We start from the raw sequence: 23,904 nt of genomic DNA on the forward strand, positions 1-23,904 counted from the left end.
GGAAACAGAATCAAGGTGAACACTCTTTGCATTTTGGCTGGCTTGTCTTATCACAAAGGCAATTAAGGTGGGAGGATTAGTCTTAACTTTGAACTTTCTGACCGCTATCAGTTAGGATCCTGATTCAGGAAAGTTAAACGTGCTGAGGTGCTTCCCTGGATTAAAAATGCTTTCCTGAATTGGGGCCTCAGTGTTAAAAAAAAAAACAAAAAAAAAAACTTGCATATATGCATCACTATGAAATCAGGGTGTAGTTTACGTAGGACAGGACAAATACAATACACTTCTCAAACACTGAATTCAGTGGCCTTTAGGAACATACGTGTGACTCCCACAGCTGCAAACTGACTTCCCTGAAGTTGTCCTATGGTAAATGATATATTTGTAATTCTCTATTGGAAACTTACCATATTGCATCACAACTTCAAGACTACTTAAAAAATAAAGTGCATCTAGTCTTCCTCCTCCTTTTTAAAACAAACAAAAAGCCATGAAAATAACAATGCAGTTTAGGTAGAGCAAGTTACATAAATTTACATAAACATTTAGAACCAGATGAAATCTAGGCTGTTCCCTTTTAGGAAAAATGTACCTTAGCAAAAGGATGATATCACTGTTTGGTGCAATGCTGCAGTAAAACTGGCAGCTAAAATTGCCGAGGAAAGTCTGGCATACAAGCCAGCAAAATCAGTGACTGCTTTCTCACTCTTTATTTTTTTTGTTTTATAGTAGCTACTAATGTGATAACCAAGAGTAAATACTTGTACCATGACGTGCTCACTCCTCTGTTGCTATTCAGTAGGCATCTAATTGTGCAGATCATGCAGAATGGGCTACCCAAAGCTTTCTTTGCAAAAAAGGGGGCAAATCCTGCATGTTCGGTACATTAATGGTCTATCTTTTGGGGTGGTAATAGTTGTTAAAATCCATAATATATTTAAGTAACCAGCTTGATATTTAGCTGTGAACTAAAATGCAGAATGGAGGTAGCCTGCCCCTTGGAAATATGACAACATTCTAAAATGATTTTTTTTTTTCTAGACAGTATTTCTCTAATTTGGTGACTGCTCAGTCAGTTGCCGTGTTGCAACAACACCGTCTTAATGTAAACTTTTAACTGTCAGAAAAGCCTGCAAACTATTTTAATAAACCTAAGTAGACACACTCTATTTTGCTATTGATTGTGAATGCCCAGAAATAAGTGGCTTTGTTAATGTAAGAGGGCCTAAAATACCTTGACACAAGTTCCTCTCTATCAAAAGTAAACCCATTCTATACAGTGTATTGACTTACTGCATAAAACATACGTCTGTAAAGCACTCTTTAAAAGAAATTCTGATTATATTAATAGCTGTACTTTAAAATTCTTGAAATCTATGGATGAGGTGTTTTACACAAAGAGGGAGCACTTACATAGTGTTTGACCTTGCAACAATGGAATAGTTAGTGCAAAAAATATTGGTCAGGGACACGGATAAAAGAGAATGTGTCTTGTTTGATCACTCTTAGATCATTACTACATTTAATCGCTAAAGCCTTTTGTTCTGAGGCTACCAGCTATGTATACTTGTAATAAAGGAAGTGCTTAACTCTGTATCTCATAAAAGGAGCAGAAGTGGGGTTATTTTGGTCAGTCATTTCTTAACACCTGGGCTTTGCAATGACATTTGAAATGTTATTGCAAACTTGAATCTACATCATGAATAAAATGTGATTAAATATTTCCCTTCCTCTGCCCTCCTGGCATTTTATTGTCCAGTTTAAAGGGACAATCCAGCCTTCTTACAATTTTTTTTTATTTTGATTACTGTAATCTCCTCCTGGCTGGCCTTTCTGAGATTCTTATAGTATCCATCTTCCTCCATAATGGCCTTAAAGATTATCTTCTTCATTTGTTCTGCTGACGCTGTTGCCTCCTCCTTTTGAGTCCCTCCACTGGCTTCACCTTGCTCACCTCATCAAGCACTTAACTTTTCATTGTTACCTTTTGGGCAACACACAGATCCATCCTGGCATAGGTCTCAGGTCTTACTGCTTATCTGATCTTCCTGTCCCCAGCCCCTCTATTTGTCCAGTGATGATAGTCTTGACACTTGCATATCTTCACATATCAATGCCTTTTTACATGCTGCGCTATGTGACTGGAATGACATCCCACTTGGTCCAGAGATCCATTAACTTCTCTTTATTTGACTACTTTCTAAAAGCTCATTTCTCCTTTGTCCACTGACTTTTGGTTTGTAATAACTAGGGCCTTTCCAAATTCACGGCCCTGAAAAATGCGTCACAAACCATGAAATCTGGTCTCTTTTGTGTGCTTTTACCTTATACTATACAGACTTCACAGGGGAGACCAGCGTTTCTCAAATTGGGGGTCCTGACCGAAAAGGTAGTTGCAAAGAGGTCACAAAGCTATTTTAGGGGGGTTGTGGTATTGCCACACTTCTGCATTGTTTTCAGAGCTGAGCAGCCAGAGAGTGGTGGCTGTTGCCCAGGCATCCAGCTCTGAAGGCAGCACCCCACCAATAGCAGTGTCGAAGTAAGAGTGGCAATACCATACCAGGCCATCCTTACTTCTGTGCTGCTGGTGGCAGTAGCTCTGCCTTCAGAGCTGCGCTTCTGTCCAGCAGCCGCCGGTCAGTGCAGAAGTAATGGTAGCAGTACTGCACCCCCCCCCTCCCCACTCAACAATAACCTTGCACCCCCAACTCATTTTTGGGTCAGGACTCCTACAATTCCAACACTGTGAAATTTCAGATTTAAATAGCTGAAATAAAAAAATTATGACTTTTTTTTAAAATCCTATGATTGTGAATTTGACCAAAATGGGCTGTGAATTTAGTAGGGCCCTAATAATAACACACAAACAGAAACCTGCAGTTGCTATCCTAGATTTTCTCCCCCCCCCCCACCCCAGTGATTTGTACTCTCTCCTGTTGTTGTGGTACAGAGTGGGTTTTTTCCCTGCCTTGTGCAGCACAAAGCATCTTGGGCTTAAGTACTAAGACATGGGTTTTATTATGTTAACATACATTAGACTACTGAAACTGGAAGAATGAAAACATCTAAATTCTATTTGTGAATTCTCTTGGTTTTACCTCTTGCACTAAGTTCAGTTTCAGCACTGATACAGCCAATGTCATTTCTGGCTCATGCACTGATATAGCGTTTGTACTTCAGGGGAAATGTTTAATTCTAAACAGAAAATATTATAATGGTATTTTTAATGGAAATATTTTCTAGTGACCTTAATCAGTTTTTTAACACTGTGATTAAGCTTTGTAACTTTTGGGCCAGAAGTGTTTTAACATTGTGAAATCTATCATTTTAATTCACTCATTCCATATTAGTTTAAGTTTTCAACTTTGTTTTAAAAAAATGAGCCTCTCATTATTCACTATGAAATTAACACAATTTTAAGTTCAAATGTTGAGAACCTTATTTTACGGAAAATATCATTATTTCTAAATTATTTTTCCTAGTACTATTGTGTACTGTTACTTCAAAAGTATGTGAGACCTATGTTTTGTATACAGCGCTGTGAGCCGCTGAAAATCCTGTTGAAGACATGAAATCAGTGGGCCACTTCAAATAATCTGTTGAGGGGTGGGGGGTTTGGAAAAATCTGCTTGTTGCATATCTATATGAAACAGCAGTAATGGAGTATTCAAAGTATATTTAAAAAACTGTCTGAAAAACTTGCAGATAAGAAAACTACTGCTTTAATCCAGTGTATAAATGTAGTTTCTTGATATTATGCTATGAGTAGGTGGCAAAGTGCATCTTTCAAAGATCTGTGATTATGATCTGCAGTGTCTTAGCAGAGAGGATGGAGAAGAGAGAAAAGACATGATTGATACAGGGCAGATCAAAAATAGGATGTAGTTGTGTAAGAAGTGTTTTTGCATTAGTCAGACATATTGGTCTGACGTGTTTTTTTTCTTTTTTCCCTTCAGGGGAGAGCTATGTGTGTGGTTCAATAGAACCTTTCAAAAAACTGGAGTACACGAAGAATGTAAACCCAAATTGGTCAGTGAATGTTAAGACAACATCTACTTCCCGTACGGTGCCGTCTCTTGCCACTGCCAAAGGAAGTCCTTCAGATGCAAGAGAGAATAAAGATTTCATTAGGCCTAAACTGGTCACCATCATCAGGAGTGGTGTGAAACCACGTAAAGCAGTCCGGATTCTGCTTAATAAGAAAACAGCACATTCATTTGAACAGGTTCTTACTGATATAACTGATGCCATCAAGCTGGATTCGGGAGTGGTTAAACGCCTGTACACACTGGATGGAAAACAGGTAAGAGATTTCATTTTAATAATCTCTAGAAACTTCCCCGCACTCCCCCCAAAATGCAGAGTCTTGTCATTACTTTTAGTAACTCGCATGGTAATTAGTTAATTTTGTTCCAATGGGTACTCCATGATTGGTGTTCAGTGCTGGTCTCCTGAATAAGGTTGATATAAATTTTTAAGTTTAATTAAAGATTAATACAAAAAGCGTAATTTTAGTAAAAGATCTTTTCAGGAATAGTTTGCCTCTTTGCCTCAGTGGATGGTCTGGTTATTTATGTGTGTTTGTAGCTCTTAATCTGCCACAAATCAAATTTGCTATGCTGGCTTTGAAAATGTATGTGTCAGAAGGCCGGAATGAAGAATGTGATAAAGTATGCTGAACTCGTTTCTTTAACCTGTCTTTTTTTTTTCTTTTCTGTAACAGCATTATGAACCATTGTTCTTAGTGTCTGTAATTCTAACAACGAGGACACATCGCATTGTATTGAACAGTAATATATTTTCATAGAAAATGTACCTTTTACTTTTTGAGGCATAATTTCAGTTGTAACTTCTTCTTTACAATAGGATAGTTTAAAGTTAAAAAAAAAGGTGGGTGGGAACTTTCCCTCAGACAGAGAGCGGCATGAGGCCTGTTGACCCATGGTGCCCAAACTTGTCAACGAATCTCTTCCAGATGATCCAAAGAGCTGCTCCTTCATCTTTCCAAAACCATATATATCAAGCAATGTCTCTTTCTGCTAAATGTAGCCTGACCAAAACACTGTTCAAATTCTAGAGGCTTTTTTGACCAAGTAAATATAAATGACTACTCTCTTCTGTGTAATGTGCCCTATTGCTTTGGTTTTTTTTTTTTCTTTTGATGTAAATTTAATGTTAAAATATATGGATGATAAATATTGAAGAGGTAATAAACTCACAGGAGGACAGGGGCAAACTGCAGTGTGATCTGAATCAATTAGAGCAGCAATGGCTGCAGGTAAACAAGGGGAGATGTGGTATTCTATAAATGTTAACTCTTACCCTAAGGAAATAGCACAGATACAAAATGTAGAGATAAAACGAAGCAGAAAAAAAAGTTGCATTTAAAGTCTGCCTCTCCCTCTTGCAATAGTTAGTGTCCAAATATTTTTCATATAAGCATGCCTGTAGCGGACAGGATTGTAGAAGAGCATACTGCCCAAGAATATTTGTATCTTGAGACTCTGTCCAGTTCACAATATAAGTAGTAGACATTGAGAAACAGCACAACTTCATTGCCATCTCCCAAAGTCCCATGTACCGTAAAAACAGTTCATGTAGAATGATTAGCATCTTTTTTTCCTTAAGTTGGTAACTCCCATGAGACAGTACAGAGTGGAAAAACTGGATGTCAGCAGTAAGAAGCTGTGAGAGGGCAACTTCAGGGAATGGTAATGGGGAAACAATATTTTACCTCGTCAATAAGGGTCAAGTCTGTAGTGACTAAAAAACCATTCCCATCTGCAGGTTAAAACCTATATGTGACACTTGCGTTGGTGGTTGAAGTCCAGCTCCTGGTTTAAGAGTACGCATCTGAAATATCCATCTTGCAACTGATTCGCTGGCAGTCTTGGCAGAGAAGACAAAGACTGACTGTACATGGCATTCAACCTGCCCTGTGGTCCCTTATAGTTGAAGCACGTGTGTGAGGAATGTAGTATAACTGCTGTCCATGGTGTACTTGTTTTGTGAGACGAGGCAGCATAGTTTAAGAATGTCTGTCTACTCGTAAACTGGTACGGTGGCACAGCTGCTGTAGTGCTTCAGTGTAGACACTATTCTCCCTTGGCTGTAGTCAATCCACCTTTTTGAGAATTGGAAGCTAGATTGATGGATAAATTCGTCTTGTCAAGGTCACAAGGCAAGTATCTTAACCTCTTGATACCTCCTGTTATACCTGTTTGTAAAATATTGTAGTTGCCCATCTCGCAGGGATGTTGTGAGGGTCAATTAATGTTTGTACAACACTCTGAATGTTTTATAAAGCACCATGTAAATGCTGAGTTTTGTAGCACATGGAGGAATCCGGACTGGAGGGGTATCAATACAGTGTGCCTTTTTTCTTGGTAACGAAAAACTTTCAGTGAACTCAGCTTATTTTTAAACTTGCTTCAAGGAAAGTGCTTTGACTCCTCATATTCACTCTCTTTTATAGTCCACACCCTTCAGAAACACAAACAACAAACCAAACAGAACCCTAGTCAAACTCTTTCGTCTTGTTTCTTAGAATACTTTGTTCCTTCTTCTGCAATCAGAAGTTTGAAAATGGATAGGACTGACCTAGCTGCCAGACATAAGACTTGGATGTTTCTAACTGTGGTGATATCACAGGTTGGCTGGATTCCTTGTCAAGCTGTGACATCTGAGACAAGTTCAAATCAGTGGTGGTCCTGAGAGATTCTACAACCAGTTCTCAGCCAGTAAACCTTGTGGCTACTGGAGCCTCCTTGAGATGGGTGCCCTGACAAACATGCCCTTCTCTATCTATTTTGTTCTGTTTGAAGTAGTATTGTCTGCTGCCTAAGCCTTGTAGTAAGTGCTGGGGGCGGAGGGGGGGGGGGTGGAATTATGCCCCATTGTCTGTAAGAGACTGTCTGCAGAGTGGATAAAGCAACTTAGCTAATAGAAAGGGAAATCCAATGATTTTTGCATTCAGCAGGAACAAGGGAACAACTTCTTGGTCGCCTCTGTGTAAGGGGAAGTTATTGTGTCTCTCCCTCCTCCCCCTTCTCTGCTAGGCAATTGCTGCTGCATTTACTCTGCCAAAATCCTGTTCTTCCATATGGCATTAGGAGCATGATAATGGATTTCTTTTTTGCTAAACTCGCATTGTGAATGCTGGGAGGAAATCCATGGTAAATCCAAAATGTTTCCAGTAGTACATACAGCTGAAGACTTCATTTAGTGGTTCTTGTTAGTGGTTGGGAAGGATCTAGAAAACCTTACACTATCCCTTCAATATGCAGCTAAGTCTAATAAATCTGTGATTAGATCTTTCATCACTAATTTAAAAACAGCAAAATTGTAAAGCTTCTTGAGCCAAAAAAAAGTAATTTTATATAAGGATAAGAGAGTAAGTCTCTTTGTTGCTAAATTTCAGAAGAATAATCCTAAAAGAAATTCTTTATGCACAGTATTTCCTTGACTTTTCTAAAAACCCATCAGATTATGAAAGGACCACATATGAATTGCACATCCACAGAGGTCTCTAACAAGGGTTCAACATACTCTTAGTGTTGGATGCAGGCACTCTTTTTTTTTTTTTTTTCCTCCTCCCCCCCGCCCTTTCTTAGTGTCACTACAGGTCTGCTGCCAGATATGAACGAAGAAGGTACATTTCTCCACCTTGTTTTGTTCCTCCCTCCTCCCAAGCTGACTGGCCCTGGCCCCATTTTACTTAATATGTTACAGAATAGTTATTGCCTAATTGTCTCCAGAGATGCAGTATTTAAGTGGTAGCCTTTTAAAATTTTAGAGATGCTGGATTTTGAGGAGTTTATTCTTGGGTTGAGAAGAGTAGCAAAGCTGGATGTCTGGAGGCCATTTATGCCCCAAAACTTAGTTGTATAACTTCCTACGTCTGTTTGTTTTTCCTTTTCTCCACTTGGTTTTGAAAACCCTAATTCTTGGCACATAACACTTGTATAGGTTCCTATTACCTCCCACCCCATCCAATTTTTCACACTTTGCTGTCTGGTCACCCTACCCTAGATACTTTTGAAAATCATCTTTCCCTGTCTCTCCCCCTTCACTCTTTATTTAAAATTTGTCAGTGATGGTTGAGGGCCCATCAGCATGAACTTTGTTTTTGCAACATGTGGCTTGTGCATCCATTCTTTCTGACTAGGGTGGTTTTAAGGCTACAAAGTCCCTACTTTCCACTGTGTGAGCTCCAGCAAGCCAGTCTTCCTAACAGTGTCTGTGGTTTGTTTTTTCTTTGAGGGCTTTGAACTGTATATTGTCAACAGTTACTTGCTTAGAAAGAGTTTTGTGTGGTATGTTTGTTGTTAAGGTAAAGGCATTACGCAGAAAACATGTTAAAAACAATAAACTGATTTAAACACACACTAAGCGTACTAGGAATCACTCATCAATCTCATGGGGGCTCTAGTAAGTAGGGCACAGTTTTCCAACCCTTCCACAAGGGTGGGAGTCCCTCTTGCATAGAAGGTTCCTGTCCAATGGCTGGATTAGAAATAAGGTCCTAACTCAGTTTACGCCCAGCCTTTTTAATATCAAAAGCCCTTTCTTTGTTTTTTCTGGTTGCTGAAGAAAACAGTTTGAACTAGTATATGCAAGCCTCNCAGAAGATCTGCACCTCAAGAGCATGTCCATAGGTCATAAAATAGACATGGTGCTAGGGCTCTTTTCAGACTCTGGAGGCGTAAACTCAGAGGATCCAGTGACTGGATCCCCTCACAGCAATCTGGTGAGTGGCCAAGAAGCGGTGGTCAGCTGGACCTATGACAAGGGCCTTTTCCAATATAATACATGACATGGCTTACACTTGCAAGATTATAAACCGTAAACGGAATGCAGTTTTCTGCAGCAGATTTTGCTGAATATTGTAAATCACTTACATTCATGGAATAATCTTAGAAAATGGGAATGGATGCATAATCCCAGAAATATGGCGCGTATAACCAATGAAAATCTGAATTGCGCACATAGACACAAGAGTTATCAGAGGGCTGTCATTTGGAAAGATTTTAAAAATCTCTCAAATTATTTGTGTTCAATTTCATTTGGTCATATTATCCACAGTAAATTTTGGCCAGGTTCACCCTTCAAAGAAGGGATAAAGATCTGGTGGATGTTTTTTTGTTTTTGTTTTGTTTTATTTCTGATTGTAGACAAGCAATGCAGGTCTGTCAAAATACTGTTTAATTACGTTGCTTTGTGTATTGCTTTCCACAGAAAGTGAAAAAGCATCCTTCCTCGGATGTGTGTAAATGTAAACCAAAGAAGTCACCGATTAGACAACACTAAAGTTTAAAAAGTACTCAGTCACTGCGGATCGTGGATGCTCTTCTGTGCTCTGAAATGTCAGTTCACCTCCTGGTTTTTTGGATGTATAAAAGACAGTTGATCAAATATGACATATTCATTGATTTATTTTCATAATTGTTTTCCCACTCCATTTAAGATGTGTGATTTAAAACAAGTCCTTGCCTTGAAGATATTGGCAGAATGTACCAGTGTGTCTTTCGTATGATGTCTCGAGTGCTGTAATGCTAACATCTCTGCTACGCTGCAGACAGTTACAGCTCTTCTGATGGACCAAATCCAAAAATGATAGTGTTGCTCAGGTTATATATAGAGTCTAAGCTTGTCATTCTCAATTAAGAAACCAAATGTAGACTGAGCTAGCTATTTCTGGTTAGGACTGAGGCATTTTGGTGAGGCAGTGTGTGGGGAAGATTGCACTGTTATTGTTTGTGCTGTAGTTGTTTGGAAAATGTATTAGTGTGGTAGCACCTAGAAGCCCTATCCCTGGACCAGGACCTCTTGGTATTGAAGATTGTCCTTGCCTCAAAAAGTTTATAATGTATAATGGAAGTAAGTACTAGAGGGTCACACACTTCATTGCTTCTGTAGCGCTCACTGCATGCACCAGGGACTCTTTGCAGTCCTCTAATTCCTCTCAGAAGCTCACTGTGTGCCCCATATACCTTATTTAGGCAGATTGCAGGGAGTCTCTGACTCTCCCTTCTTCCTCCTTCCTCCATGGCAGATGCTCAGAGTCCCCTTCCCTCGTCTTTATTTCTTCTGCCTGGGGGAGAAGTGATTCAAGATGCCAACATTTTAGAACTCTATTGGGAGAATGGACAGGAGCTAAAAGAGGATATTGTAATGGTGGAAGGCAAGGCTTTGGAGCGGAGTGCCAAACAGCTCCAGAGCAGTGGAGCTGCAGGTTTTTGCCTGGAGCTGGAGTGGAGCTGGAGCACGGCTCCAAAGCCCTGGTGGAAGGTGGTGGTGATGATGATAGCCATCAATCAGCTCTTTGACCTATAGACAATTACAGGGCTGACTCTTCTGTGTCTGCTAGCTGGATATCTGGCTCTTCTGTGGTCGTCATTTTCCCCTTCCAGTTCTTTGATTTTCATTAAAATATATATAGAGAGAGTTCTGCTCATTGATGCCCTTGAACATTTTTCTGAAATTTTTGGAACTGATGAAGTGCAGTGTTTAAAAGTTCTTGGGTTACAGACAGAGAAATGCCATCGCGTTGCATATAGTACCTTATGTCACTTGACCAGTAAGACAAAGGACAACCAGTCAATACAGAAATATAGGGGAGTACAATGAAACAAGACAACCGTTTTTGTCCTCATGTAGGCAGTTGTCACAGGATACCAGTGGCTTAGCAGTTGTCACTTTTTTTTGCAGGCATCACATCAGAGTCTTGAGGCATCTGAAGAAAGATAGAGAGAGCTTTGTGGGGATCTCTTCCCAAGCATGAAGGGCTGCATAGGAGAAAGCCCAAAGTGCTTGTTTGAAAATCACAAGTAGTAGGTGATGAAGGCCAAAGGCGCTGTGGGCTGATTGGAGGTGGCAATTGACATCTTGATAAAGTATAGAAGATGATAGTTAAGGTGTGGATAGTGAAGGGTCTTGAATTCAGTAATAACCTTTCACAAAGGAAAATGAGACTTCTTTTGTAAATACACACCATGATTTCCTCATGCTGGGAAAAACTTTACATTTCAGTGAAAGGCCAGGAAGTGACATTGGAGGGTTCTAGAAGGTTCTTTGGGAATTGAGAGTGTCATGGTGTGAAAGCAGAAGCATGATGAATGAGCTAACTTCCCCTTCTGGCTTCAGGAGGCTGTATTGGTGGTATGGTTTTACATCGACTAACCATTTTAATTGTTAATCAAATAAGGGTGCCTCCTTTAAAGGAGTAAACAGATGCCTGTTCCTAATTGAAAACAGTGAGTGTGTTCACTTGTCTAATTTTGGTCCTTATTAAACTAAGGCTGACAACTTTGTTGCCCTGGCTTTTTAAATCTCTTTCTCAATTTCTCACAATAGGAGTTTTCAGGGTTGTTAATTGGCATCTCTTATGAACTTTAGGCTTATTTTGAAAATTAAGAAGAGATAATTCTGTCTTCAGTGACCTATATATTGACTTTCATGCTGTGCAGAAGAGAAACTGTTATAATTTGAACCACACTGAGGGTTTGCAGATGAACTCTTATCATGAAATGTGTAAAAGTGTATTACTGTACCTTAAGGGCATCCAGCTATTAATCAGGGAGTCTTTATGCAATGTTTCACTTTCTTAAACACACAAACCTTAGCCACTGCTAACTCAAGAAGACTATAGTCCTCATATGCCATAAGTGTGACAGATGGTTCTTCTCAGAAACAAGTGGAAACGTTAAGCGTTTTGAGAGGTGTTAAAATAAATGCCTTTTTTCCATGTTAGGACGCTTTATATATATATATATTATAGTTATATCTATATCTATATATAATAATAAATTCTCATGAAAACACCAACAAAGGAGAAGGCGTGTTCTGAAGACTTTGATTTCTGTAATGTCAGTTGCTTGCCAGACCTATTGTTTTTTTGTTGTGTTTTTTGTTTGTTTTTGCTTTTTTTTTCTTTTTTTAAAAAAACAAACCAACCCCAAATCTAGGTTCCCCCTCCATGCTATTGACGACTCTTGCATGACATGTGTGGCTATGCTATTATGCCAAAATTGAAACAAACTTACTGATCAGCACTGAGAAGTCGGCAACTATACGCTGAGTGACATATGATTCTAGGAAGTACAAACACACAGTCTCATCAACTTGGATCTTTCATGATGTTTTAAAATGAAGTAGTTTTAAAGTTGTGTGTGTGTGTGCCTCACCTAAAAAAAAAAATCCACAAGCATAGTGTGATGAATAACTTGACTAGAGGAGGAGCAAAGAGTCCTGTGGCACCTTATAGACTAACAGACTTATTGGAGCATGAGCTTCGTGCGTGAATACCCACTTTGTTGGATGCATGTAGTGGAAATTTCCAGAGGTATATGGTGTGTGTGTGTGTGTGTGTGTGTGTGTGTGTGTGTGTGTGTGTGTGTGTGTGTGGTGGTTAAGAGCGCCGCCCTTTGATACAAGAGACCGGGGTCAATCCTGGTTGGTACTCCAACTTTCCAGTAGGGGTCCTTGGGCAAAAGACCCCCGTACGCTTCACCTGCTACCTCAAAATATGAGAGTGACACGAACTAGAGAGTCATGCTGGCTCGGACGTCGCTCGGATTAACAAGTCCGCACCAGATGTTGAGAACCAGGACAATCTGACGATAAGTGGGCTACTGAACAAACCATTCATGGACGAGACAGAGAACCTGGAATTGATGAATGCTACTACAACAGTAGACCTAATGAGAGGGATATATGAAACGTATGAGGGACTATGGATGGACAAAAGACCTACATCCACACTTACTGAGAAACAGCGTTACCCAACACTTCAACATAGTAAGAGGAAGCTGCTCTCACAGCTTGAGAGAGACCAACTCCATTACATCTCAGACTCAAGAAGACCTGGAAGAACAAGTGGGTATGCAGCCCACACCTGAAGCTGAAACTTCACTGCCACCCCCTCCATTGCAGAGCACAGCAGCTGATATGAGGCATAAGATCATGGAGAAACTAGCTACAGTCAATCCTCGAGACCGATTACCAAGGCTCAGTGGAGAAGTACCATCAGATAGTATGTTAGAAGATGCCAATAGAGCCCTCATGACAATCCCTACTACCACCATAACTCAAACCAATGAACTGGTATACACTACAGCCTCTGTAATCCTGGGATGCTTGGCTACACGATCAAGAAGAACAATAGTATGTACCCACCCTGGAAAATGAGGTTGGAGCATAAGATCAAGGCGACTTGGAGAGGATTAGTCAGCTGGTGAACTACAGAAGGGTGTAGAGATTAAGGATAAGACTCGCTACTGAAAAAATACAAGGCCTGACTCCATCTGAAGCCCTAGAGACTGCTAAACAACGGCTCAAAGCACTGGCTACCAGGCTAAGGAGATACACTAGAGAAGCAGAGGCCAAAAAAGTAAATGCCTGTTCTCCAAAGAACCATCCAGGTGTACTCCCAACTGCAGTGCAACAACACATAACAGCAGAGCGCCAGCAGCAGAAACTGAACAGTACTGGAAACAATATGGAGAAAGAGAAGACTCGTTAACACTAGTGCAAAGTGCTGCAGGACCTGAGAACAAGGCACCGCAATCTCCCAGAACGAAACCAGTCACCATCACAGTAGAAGACATCCAGCAGCGGGTCAAAAACATGAAGAGCTGGACAGCACCTGAACCAGACATGATCCACTCTTATGGCTAAAGAAACTAACAGCAGTGCATGAACACCTAGCAGCACAAATGAACCAGTTGCTAGCAGCAGGCTCCCACCCAAACTGGCTAACACAGGAAGGACAGTGCTGATTCTGAAAGACCCCTGCAAGGAACAGAACCGGCAACTACCGCCAATAACCTGCCTCCCCACAACATGGAAAGTCCTATCAGGCATCATAGCCGCCAGGCTACAGGACCATATGGGCCAGTACATGGAGCACAGCTCAGAAGGCATTGGGAACAACACCAGAGGCTCAAAACACCAGTTGCTCATAGATAGAGCAGTCGCCCAAGACTCAAGATCTAGACAGACCAATCTGAGCACAGCCTGGATTGACTACAGAAGCCTACGACTCATGCCGCACACGGTGGATCTGTGAATGTCTGGCGCTATACAAAGTCACAGGACGCTAGGACCTTCCTCAAGAACTCAATGGGCTATGGAAGACAACACTGGAAGTCAACTCAGGCAGCTTGCACAAGTGGCCATCAAGTGCGGCATATACCAAGGTGATGCACTGTCCCCGCTGCGTTCTGCATAGGCTTAAACTCCCTCAGCCAGATAACACAAGGACTGGATACGAGTACAGGTTCAGGAGTGGAACTACCATCAGCCGCCACTCTACATGGATGACATCAACCTGTATGCTAAGAATGAACGAGACATCAACTCGCTAATCCACCTGGACGCGATCTACATGGGATATCGGGATGTCACTCGACTGGAGAAGTGTGACCGGATGGTAGTGAAGAGAGGGAAGGTAGTCAAGACTGATGGGGTGGAACTACCAGCGGGCCACATAGCAGACTACAGACCAGCTACAAGTACTTGGCGTCCCACATCACATGGAAACCATGATGAGGAGGCAAGGAAGACAGCAACAATCCAAGTATCACCAAAGGATAAGACAGGTCTTGAAGAGCCACTCAGTGGAAGAACAAGATCCACGCCATCAACAGATACGCCCTGCCAGTATAGTGAGCTGGCCAAAGGAGGACATGGAGGCTGCCGATGTGAAGACCCAGAAGCTCCTCACATGCACGGAGGTTTCCACCCCAAGTCCAACACCCAGAGACTGTATACCAGCCGGAAAGAAGGCGGCGGGGCTTGGTGAGTGTCAAAGCCACTGTCCTGGATGAAACCCGAACATCCGGAGTACATCAGTAAGATTGCCCCAAAGATGAGCTGCTGAGAATGCCTGAGGCAGCAGCAGACATGGGAGGAAGACCAAGCAGAAGAAGTGCCATGGCAAGACAAGACCCTGCATGGGATGTACCATCGACAGATAGCTGAGGTGGCTGACACTGGAAATCCTACCAGTGGCTGGAAAGGGCTGACTAAAAGCAGCACTGAGGCACTGATCATAGCAGCACAGGAACAGGCACTGAGCACCAGATCCATTGAAGCAGGGGTCTACCACACTAGAGAGGACCCAAGTGGCAGACTGTGCAGAGAGGCCTCAGAGACAGTCCAACACATAGTGGCAGATGTAAGATGCAGGCAGGAACAGCATACACTGAACGCACAACCAAGTGGCTGGCATTGTGTACAGGAGCATCTGCACAGCGTATGGGCTAGACCTCCAAGACCAGATGGGAGATTCACAGAAGGTTGTGGAGAATAGCAGGGCTAAGATTCTTTGGGACTTCCAGATCCAGATGACAGGCAGTACTGGCCAATCAACCAGACATTGTGGTATAGACAAAGGACCAGAAGACAGCGGTGGTGATAGATATAGCAGTGCCAAGTGACAGCAACATCAGGAAGAAGGAATATGAGAAGCTGGGAGAAGTACCGGGCCTGAAAGAGGAACTAGAGAGGATGTGGAAAGTGAAGGCCAAAGTGGTCCCAGTGGTGTAGAGCACTCGGGGCTGTGACTCCTAAGCTGTGGGTGAGTGGCTCCAACAGATCCAGGAACAACATCAGAGCTCTTTGTCCAGAAGAGTGCAGTGCTAGAACAGCTAAGATACTGCGCAGAACCTCCAACTCCCAGGCTCTGTAGAGGACCGAGGTTGAGGAGACACATACCACCATAGGGGTGAGGGGAATTTTTATATATATATATATATATATTATATATTAAATTTATAATATGCAAGCAAGAATCAGACTGAGATAATGAGATTATTCAATCAGGAGGATAAGGTCCTCTTCTAGCAGTTGAGGTGTGAACACCAAGGGAGGAGAAACTGCTTTTGTAGCTGGCTAGCCATTCACAGTCTTGTTTAATCCTGAGCTGATGGTGTCAAATTTGCAGAGGAACTGGAGCTCAGCAGCTTGCCTTTGAAGTCTTGGCCTGAAGTTTTTGCTGCAGGATGTCTACCTTTAAATCTGCTATTGTGTGTCCAGGGAGATTGAAGTGGTCTCCTACAGGTTTTTGTATATTGCCATTCCTAATATCTGATTTGTGTCCATTTATCCTTTTGCGTAGGGACACAACTTTTAATATATATGCTGTGTTCTTAAAGGCTGCCAGGAGACTTCCTATGTAGTTTGTTCATTGCAGTTAATTTTCCCCCACCCCCAAAATGTTTTGAAGTGCTAGTTGCTGGTTAGTAAATCTTTCCATGTGTACAGAAAACAAAAGCCCATTTTCGCAAGATGATGTAGAACAAACAATAGGTCTATCGAAATGTCAGAGAATCTTTTCTTAATTTGTAGTCTTCTCTTCTTGTCTTGTGTTTTTTCCTTCCTCCTCTTCTTGGACCTAAAATTAGATAATTAATGGTGACAAAAGAACTAACCAACTCAAAATCTTTATCCGCTTAATCTGCAGCTATTAGTTTTTTATTATTTTGATAACTGCACTTTCCAATGTGAAAAGCCTCTTGGACACTGTTACGCGTCTTTCATAAGAGGAAAATTACTAAAATTGAATTGTTTTGAATAGGCAAAATTCTTTTAAACTACACTATAAATATGGTGCTGAGCTAAAAGTCAGTTTTAATTTTTAGTGTGGTAAAAATCAAGTGACAAAATTAAAAAAAAAAAATGTTTGTTTGGTTAGGCTTTGGAAAGTCTGATCTAAAAATTGGCTGTGTTGAGATATCCAAACCAAAGAACGGTAATGTATTTCACTTCAAAAACAAAACCAAGCCTAAACTAGTAACCACTTTGGATTAATGTAAGTAGAAACATGTCCTCAGCTGTTCATTACTGTCCCTTGCATTTCTTTAAATTTCACTCTATTAGGCCCCGCTCTTGTATGAAATACTCTTTCTGCTTTGAACATGTTCCAGTTTGTGTCCTGTGTTGGTGTATTTTATGTTCACAAGTTAATGTTATGATGTCACCTGTAACTATTTGGTGAATAGCGCGGGGGCAAGGGGGAAAATTGACTTGCCTGGGAGAGCGGTAATTCAAAACTGTGAGGCTGTATATCACTGGTTAGTCAGCTGGATTATTTTTAACACCCTTTGGCCACTGCTGTGGTCCTGCACACACCTATGCACATGCTTAACTTTATTACTGTCAGTAACCCCATTAATTTCTTGACAGTAAAGATAAGTCTGTGCGTGAGTGATTGCAGGATTGTAGCAGTCAAAGGGAATTTCCGGTGACAGGAATAAATAAAGGGGTATATACTATTATTTCATTCCATATTTCTGTCTCAGCTGACCTGAAGGCCATTTTGGTGATGCCTCATAAATGGAGGGCTCTCATTTATAACTTCACGATAAAGCTGTTTTCTGGGTTTTTAATAGTCTGATAACTGGTAGCCTTGAGCAACTGTCTGGGGTTGTAGACAGTGTATTGATGTCTGCATGTGAAATATTTTGGCACTGCACCATCTTATAGCTGCAGGAGACTAAAGTAAAATGACTCAAATTTTGTCAAGGGCAAAGGCATGCACTGACTCAATGTATATGTGGATTTTTTAAAATAGTGGGACCAGAATTTCAGAAGAGCTCCACTCCCAACAGCCTAAGCACTCTTGAAAACAGGGCCCATTGGGTCTTTGGAGTTTAAGGACATTGGCTGGACAATATGGAGCAGCTTTTCTATTTTTGCTGTGCATAAACATGAAGGCTGTAGTGCTGATGAACCCATCATGTTTCAAATGCACTAAACCACATTTTGGTCAGTACAATAAAACTTGCATTTGGTTTAGTTAGCAGAGCTCTGAACCCTAGAGTTTGGAATTGGATGATGTCGCAGATTACAGCCATAGTGGTTATTATATATCCTGGAATCCCGAACACTGTACTTTGTCTCTGTAGGAGTGATTCATTCTAAATGAAATCTGCCATGCATGTCTGTTTCAGAAGTACAGATCTGCTAGCTTATTTTGCACATCCAATATCATCATTCTCTAAGGGTTGGATCCTGCTCTTTGGGACTTCAGTGGGAGCAGGATTGGACCCTAAAGTTGCAGAGACCATTCTGATATTATGTAGTCCTTAAATTTTCCCTGTATATCACCAAGTCAGTTAATTCAGTGAACTCCTAGACTTACGTCTGTCCTATAATTTTTTTTCTTTTCTAAGCTTTAAACTATTGTATTAAATCCTGTAGCAAGTGTTGCTTGACATAATCGCTTTTGACTGTGTTCTAACCCCCTGCTGTTCTCAGTGCCATTTGACATTTTGCCCTTGTGCAGACCCAATCAGAATCAGTAACTAATTAATACAATTACCTGTAGGCTAAAATACTTCCATCTTACTGCATGTAGAAAGTAATGCTCTGAAATAGGGCTTCAGATTCATTTTTGAACTAATGCATCTTTTTAGTAGTACCTTCCTGGTACAACTGTTAATGGCCAAGGTGCTAGATTTGTCATATGCACGGCTCAATAGAAACAATTCCACTCCTATAGCCCCGATCAGGGGTATTCTGTCTGCTACCTAAAATCCGTAAACCAGGGAATCCTGGACGCCCCATCATCTCAGGCATTGGCAACCTGACAGCAGGGTTATCTGACTATGTAGACTCTCTCCTCAGGCCCTGCACTACCAGCTGTCTTTTTGAGACACCACTGAGTTCCTGAGGAAACTACAATCCTTTGGTGATCTTCCAGAAAACATCATCCTAGCCACTATGTATGTAGAAGCTTTCTACACGAACATTCCACACAAAGATGAACCACAAGCTATCAGGAATAGCATCCCCGATACCATCACGGCAAACCTGGTGGCTGAACTTTGTGACTTTGTTCTCACCCACAACTATTTCAGATTTGAAGACAATTTATGTCTTCAAGTCAGTGGGACTGCTATGGGTACTTGCATGGCCCCATGGTATGCCAACATTTTTATGGCTGACTTAGAACAACACTTCCTCATCTCTCATCCCCTTACACCCTTTCTCTACTTGCACTACATTGATGATGACATCTTCATCATCTGGACCCACGGAAAAGAAGCCCTTGAGGAATTCCACCACGATGTCGATGATTTCCACCCCACCATCAACCTCAGCCTGGACCAGTCCGCAGAAGAGGTCCACTTCCTAGACACTACAGTGCTAATAAGCAATCGTCACATAGACACCACTCTATACTGGAAACCTACTGATCACTATACTTACCTTCATGCCTCCAGCTTTCATCCAAACCACATCACATGATCCATTGCCTAAAACCAAGCTCTAAGATACAACCACATTTGCTCTGATCTTTCAGACAAATACTTACAAGATCTCTATCAAGCATTCTTAAAACTACAATACCCACCTGATGAAGTGAAGAAACAGTTTGACAGAGCCAGAAGGATACCCAGAAGTCACCTACTACAAGACAGGCCCAATAAAGAAAGTAACAGAACTCCACTAGCAGTCACCTACAGTCCCCAGCTAAAACTTCTCCAGCACATCACTGAGGATCTGCAAACTATGCTGAAGGACAATCCCTGACTCTCTCAGACCTTGGTGAGGCCAGTCCTTGCTTACAGACAGCCCCCCAACCTGAAGCAAATACTCGACAGCAACCGCACAACAAAAACACCAACCCAGGAACCAAACCCTGATGCCAACTCTGTCCACGTATCTATTCAAGGGATACCGTGATAGGACCTAACCACACCATCAGGGGCTCATTCACCTGCACATCTACCAATGTGATATATGCCATCATGTTCCAGCAATGCCCCTGTGCCATGTACATTGGCCAAACTGGACAGTGTCTATGCAAAAGAATAAATGGACAAATCTGACATCAGGAATCATAACATTCAAAAACCAGTAGGAGAACACTTCGATCTCCCTGGTCACTCAATAACAGACCTAAAAGTGGCAAATATTCAACAAAAAACTTCAAAAACAGACTCCAACATGAAACTGCAGAACTGGAATTAATTAGCAATCTGGACACCATCAGATTAGACCTGAATAAAGACTGGGAGTGGTTGGGTCATTATAAAACCTAAACCTACTTTCCCCAGTACTAATTTCCCCTTACTGTTGTTCACACCTTCCTGTCAACTGTCTGAAATGGGCCACTCTCGTTACCACTTCAAAAGTTATTTTTCCTCCCTTGGTATCCTGCTGTCAATTGAATTATCTCGTTAGACTGATCTCACACTTGGTAAGGCAAATCAAATCTTTTATGTATTTATACCTTCTCCTGTATTTTCTACTTCATGCATCTGAAGTGGGTTCTAGCCCACAAAAGCTTATACCCAAATAAATTTGTTAGTCTCTAAGGTGCCACAGGGACTCCTCATTGAATTCTACTTCAGTTCTTGCAATTTGTACATTCTGCTAATTTTATTTTCCATAAACCTTTTTAATGAGGGCCAACACCTCTGCTATAGGAAATGTTCCCTCTGGATGATAACTGACTGCTGAGGAAGTTAATCAGGCTTCTCCAATGGGAGCTCCTGAAGTTACAGATAGAGGAATGAAGTCTTCAAGGACTCTGTCTGCACAGCAGGCTACAGTACTTCACGAATAGATAAAAATGCAAATGGAATGGATGTGAAATTGCCAAAGATCAGTTTAACTTTGGAAAGTGTGAGGGAAGGCCATGTCAGACTGCTAAAAGAACTGGGTGAAGCAGGAAAAGGCTTTGAAAGCAGAGTTGGACTTCATGAAAAGTAAAATTCCTATTTAAATAAATACAAAAAGAAATAAAACCAAAAACCTAAGACTTGTTAGCCCTCCTGACTTGGTGGTTCACGAGGATTTGGTGTTTCTATTCAATGCCCGATCTCTGAAGCTTCTACTATGCAAAATTCCTCTGAGCCTTTAGAGTTTAAAACTGCGTAAGATGTATTTACTCACTAAGTGAAAGGAGAGTCAAATCACAGTCTGAACATTTTTTAATTATCTGTTGATTTAATCAATGCTTTTTCTTAAAGCTGCCAGACCAGAGAAGAAGATTGGGGGCTTCTTATGGACTAGCCAGAATAGCATGTCTTTGATTTAAAAAGAGTTGAACCACAGTTCAGTTGAAACAGAATGTAATCCTCTCAACCTTAAGGTGAGAGGCTTTGTCTGGGCAGCCCAGAAAAAGAGTAGTGCTCCTTTAAGGGTCCCCTCCTCCTTTGGGAGTTGGAGGGGAATGGCTGTAGCAGTGAGGGTTGCCCAGGTGTCCAGTTTTCAACTAGAACGCCTGATCAAAAAGGGACACTGGCGGCTCCAGTCAGCACTGCTGACCGGGGCATTAAAAGTCTCGTTGGCTCAGGGCTGACAGGCTTCATACCTGGCTTTGCATGGCTCCCTGGAAGCGTCAACATGTCCCTCAGTTCTTAAGCGGAACTGTGGCCAATGGGAGCTGTAGGAGCAGCACCTGCGGGTGGAGGCAGTGCGCAGAGCCACTTGGCCACACCTCCATCTAAGAGCCAAGGAATGAGTTGCCGCTTTCAGGAAGCCACCCAAGGTGAGCGCTGCCTGGAGTCTGCACCACGAAACGCAACCCCCTGCTTCAGCTCTGAGCCCTGTCCCACCTCCAGGCTCAATGCCGGAGCCTGTACCCCTGCCCTGAGCCCAATTCTGCACCCAAATTCCCTCCCTGAGCCTGCACACCACACCTCCTCCCATGCCCCAACCCCTTTCCCCAGCTCAGAACCCCCTCCCGCACTCGGAACCCCTTGGCCCCAGCCCGGAGCCGCCTCCTGCACTCCAAACCCCTCGTCCCTGGCTGCACCCCACAGTCTGCACCCTGAGCTGATGCCCTCACTCCCTCCTGCATCCCAACCCCCTGCCCCAGCCCAGGCAATGAAAATGAGCTAGTGAGTGAGGGTGAGGGAGATTGAGTGACAGATGGGGGAAGGTGGAGTGAGGGGGCAGAGTCTCAGAAGGGATGGGGTCAGGGTGTTTAGTTTTGTGCAATTAGAACATTGGCAATCCTAGCAGCAGTGGGGAAGACCAGTGTGGCTGGAGTAAGCCATTAGCCCATGTGTACCCGGGGAAGGTGTATAAACCTTGCCTCTTCAGTCTGTGCCTAATCTCTCATGCCAGTTTAGCAGCTCTCACTCTCCCACCTCCGGGATTCGAGTAGAACCAGATTTTTTTTGGTTTGCTGTGGGCATTTTGCACATGTCTCTCTTGAGTCTGAGAAGAAATGTTTAACTTGCTGCCAGATTGGCCAGGGCAGGGTCGATTTTGTTTGCCTTTCCGCAATAGCTCAGCAACCCGCTAGGGAAGATCAGAAGATAAGATGCAAGATGTCACAAGTTAGAAGGTGACAGGTGTCTGGTACAGGTACTCATTTAATAGGGTGGCTGGTTTTCTGATAAACTGGAAGTGGATTTAGAAGAAGGAATACTCTAAGAAAGCTGAGGAATGGATCTGGGGCTTGAAACATCCCCTACAATGGGAAGACCCTCCCCATTTCCTCAGCCCCACAATCCTCATGTGAGGGGAGGGTGGTCAGGGTGCACCACATGAACTATTGCCGATCAGTTCCCAGATGTGCATGGTAATGAAGTTGTGGCCTAATTAAACCACCTCCTTTGCATTCTCACCTGTCTTTTTAGAAAGTCCGGGACAATAGTTCTTGTTCCTGAAAATACTTTGACCTGCCTTCTGTTGTGGCCGGGTCATGTATCATTTTTACATTCATTTGAATTGAAAACTGCAGCAGCTACTATAGGGCATGGATCAAGTACTGAAAACACGTTATATTGCTAGTTCCAGGCTTTTATCATAACTCTTGTATTCCATTACCTTTCTTGGTTCCTGGTCTGTCTTCAAATTATTTTAGAAGTCTGATTTAGAAATTCAGAGACAATGGAGTAAAACTTCAATTTACTGGTTTTTTGTTTCCCCTCCCCCATTCCCGAAAGTCTGTCTTCTGTGCTTGCATAATGGGATAAGAGTACCATCACTTAAAATTGTGATAATCTCTTTAATTATGTGCGCAGAGGAAAGCTGTATTAATTTATTATTAGAAGGTACAATAATGTCTGCATTTAGATTACTCATGTATAATATAAGTTAAGAACTAAAGCTGACGAAAGAAAATTAGTTGGGATTTGTCTTACAAGTGATAGACAAGGCTGTACCTAGTGCCTTCCCCCCTCCTTTTTAAAAAAAGGAGTCAAATCTTTCCATCCTTAACCTTAAGGTTTATTGGTGTGGTTTGATCAGAGAGAATGCAAATATCCGTAATTTGTCTGGCCCTAATATAAAGAGGTGTGTGTGTGGGGGGGAAGACAACTTGCCATTTGTATTTCTTTGTTTAAATGAGGCATTACATTAGATATACAAATAGTATATTGTAAGGCCTTGCATACTACATACAGGTATGAGAAATTCCAAAGATATTCATACTTCTGTGTAATAGCAACTTAAAATGCATCAGAATAGAATGCAATGCAACAATCAGTATTGCTGTCTTTATTGCCCAGCTTGAGAAGATCTCAGGCAATGATTGGGATCTAAATGAAACCAGAATACCAAGCTACGCAGCTCTTCAAGAACACTGGGACACGTGTTTGGTAATAGCTTTGGGAAATTTTATCTATGATGTTATTTGACTCCCTACATTAATATTGTATATGTAAGTTTGAAGTTTCTACTGTATAGAAGACATTATAACAGATACACCACCACATGCAACCATTTATAAAAGTGGTTATGAAGTTATTGTAGCCTTGGCAATCAAAAGGAATAGTGTAGAGGGAAGAAAAGCGGGGGCAAGAAAGCAGTAGGAAACATTTGCTACTTGTATAATGGAAACTCGCACCAGAGCCTAGTTTTTTTGTTTTCTTCTGGAAGCATTCTGCTGGAGAGCAGAGATCATAACTTTCATGTTTATTCTTTAAAAAGCCCAAT

General features: G+C 41.7%; 2 protein-coding genes across 3 annotated transcripts in view; both read left to right on the forward strand.

Annotated features, from left to right (window-relative positions):
• Positions 1–9,309, forward strand: part of LOC116824747 (serine/threonine-protein kinase DCLK1) — a 32,597-nt gene extending 23,288 nt beyond the window's left edge. The window contains exons 4-7 of the mRNA XM_075065674.1: positions 3,957–4,303; positions 5,629–5,687; positions 8,593–8,749; positions 9,238–9,309. Coding sequence (XP_074921775.1) covers positions 3,957–4,303; positions 5,629–5,687; positions 8,593–8,749; positions 9,238–9,309 — 635 coding nt within the window. The remainder of the gene's footprint in view (positions 1–3,956; positions 4,304–5,628; positions 5,688–8,592; positions 8,750–9,237) is intronic.
• Positions 4,222–23,904, forward strand: part of LOC116822027 (serine/threonine-protein kinase DCLK1) — a 354,967-nt gene continuing 335,284 nt past the window's right edge. For both annotated transcript variants that reach the window (XM_075061628.1, XM_075061629.1), the window contains exon 1: positions 4,222–4,303. The gene's annotated coding sequence lies outside the window, so the exon portion shown is untranslated. The remainder of the gene's footprint in view (positions 4,304–23,904) is intronic.

This window comes from Chelonoidis abingdonii, chromosome 1 (assembly GCF_003597395.2).
Source record: "Chelonoidis abingdonii isolate Lonesome George chromosome 1, CheloAbing_2.0, whole genome shotgun sequence".
In the NCBI taxonomy this organism is placed as follows: Eukaryota; Metazoa; Chordata; order Testudines; family Testudinidae; genus Chelonoidis; species Chelonoidis abingdonii.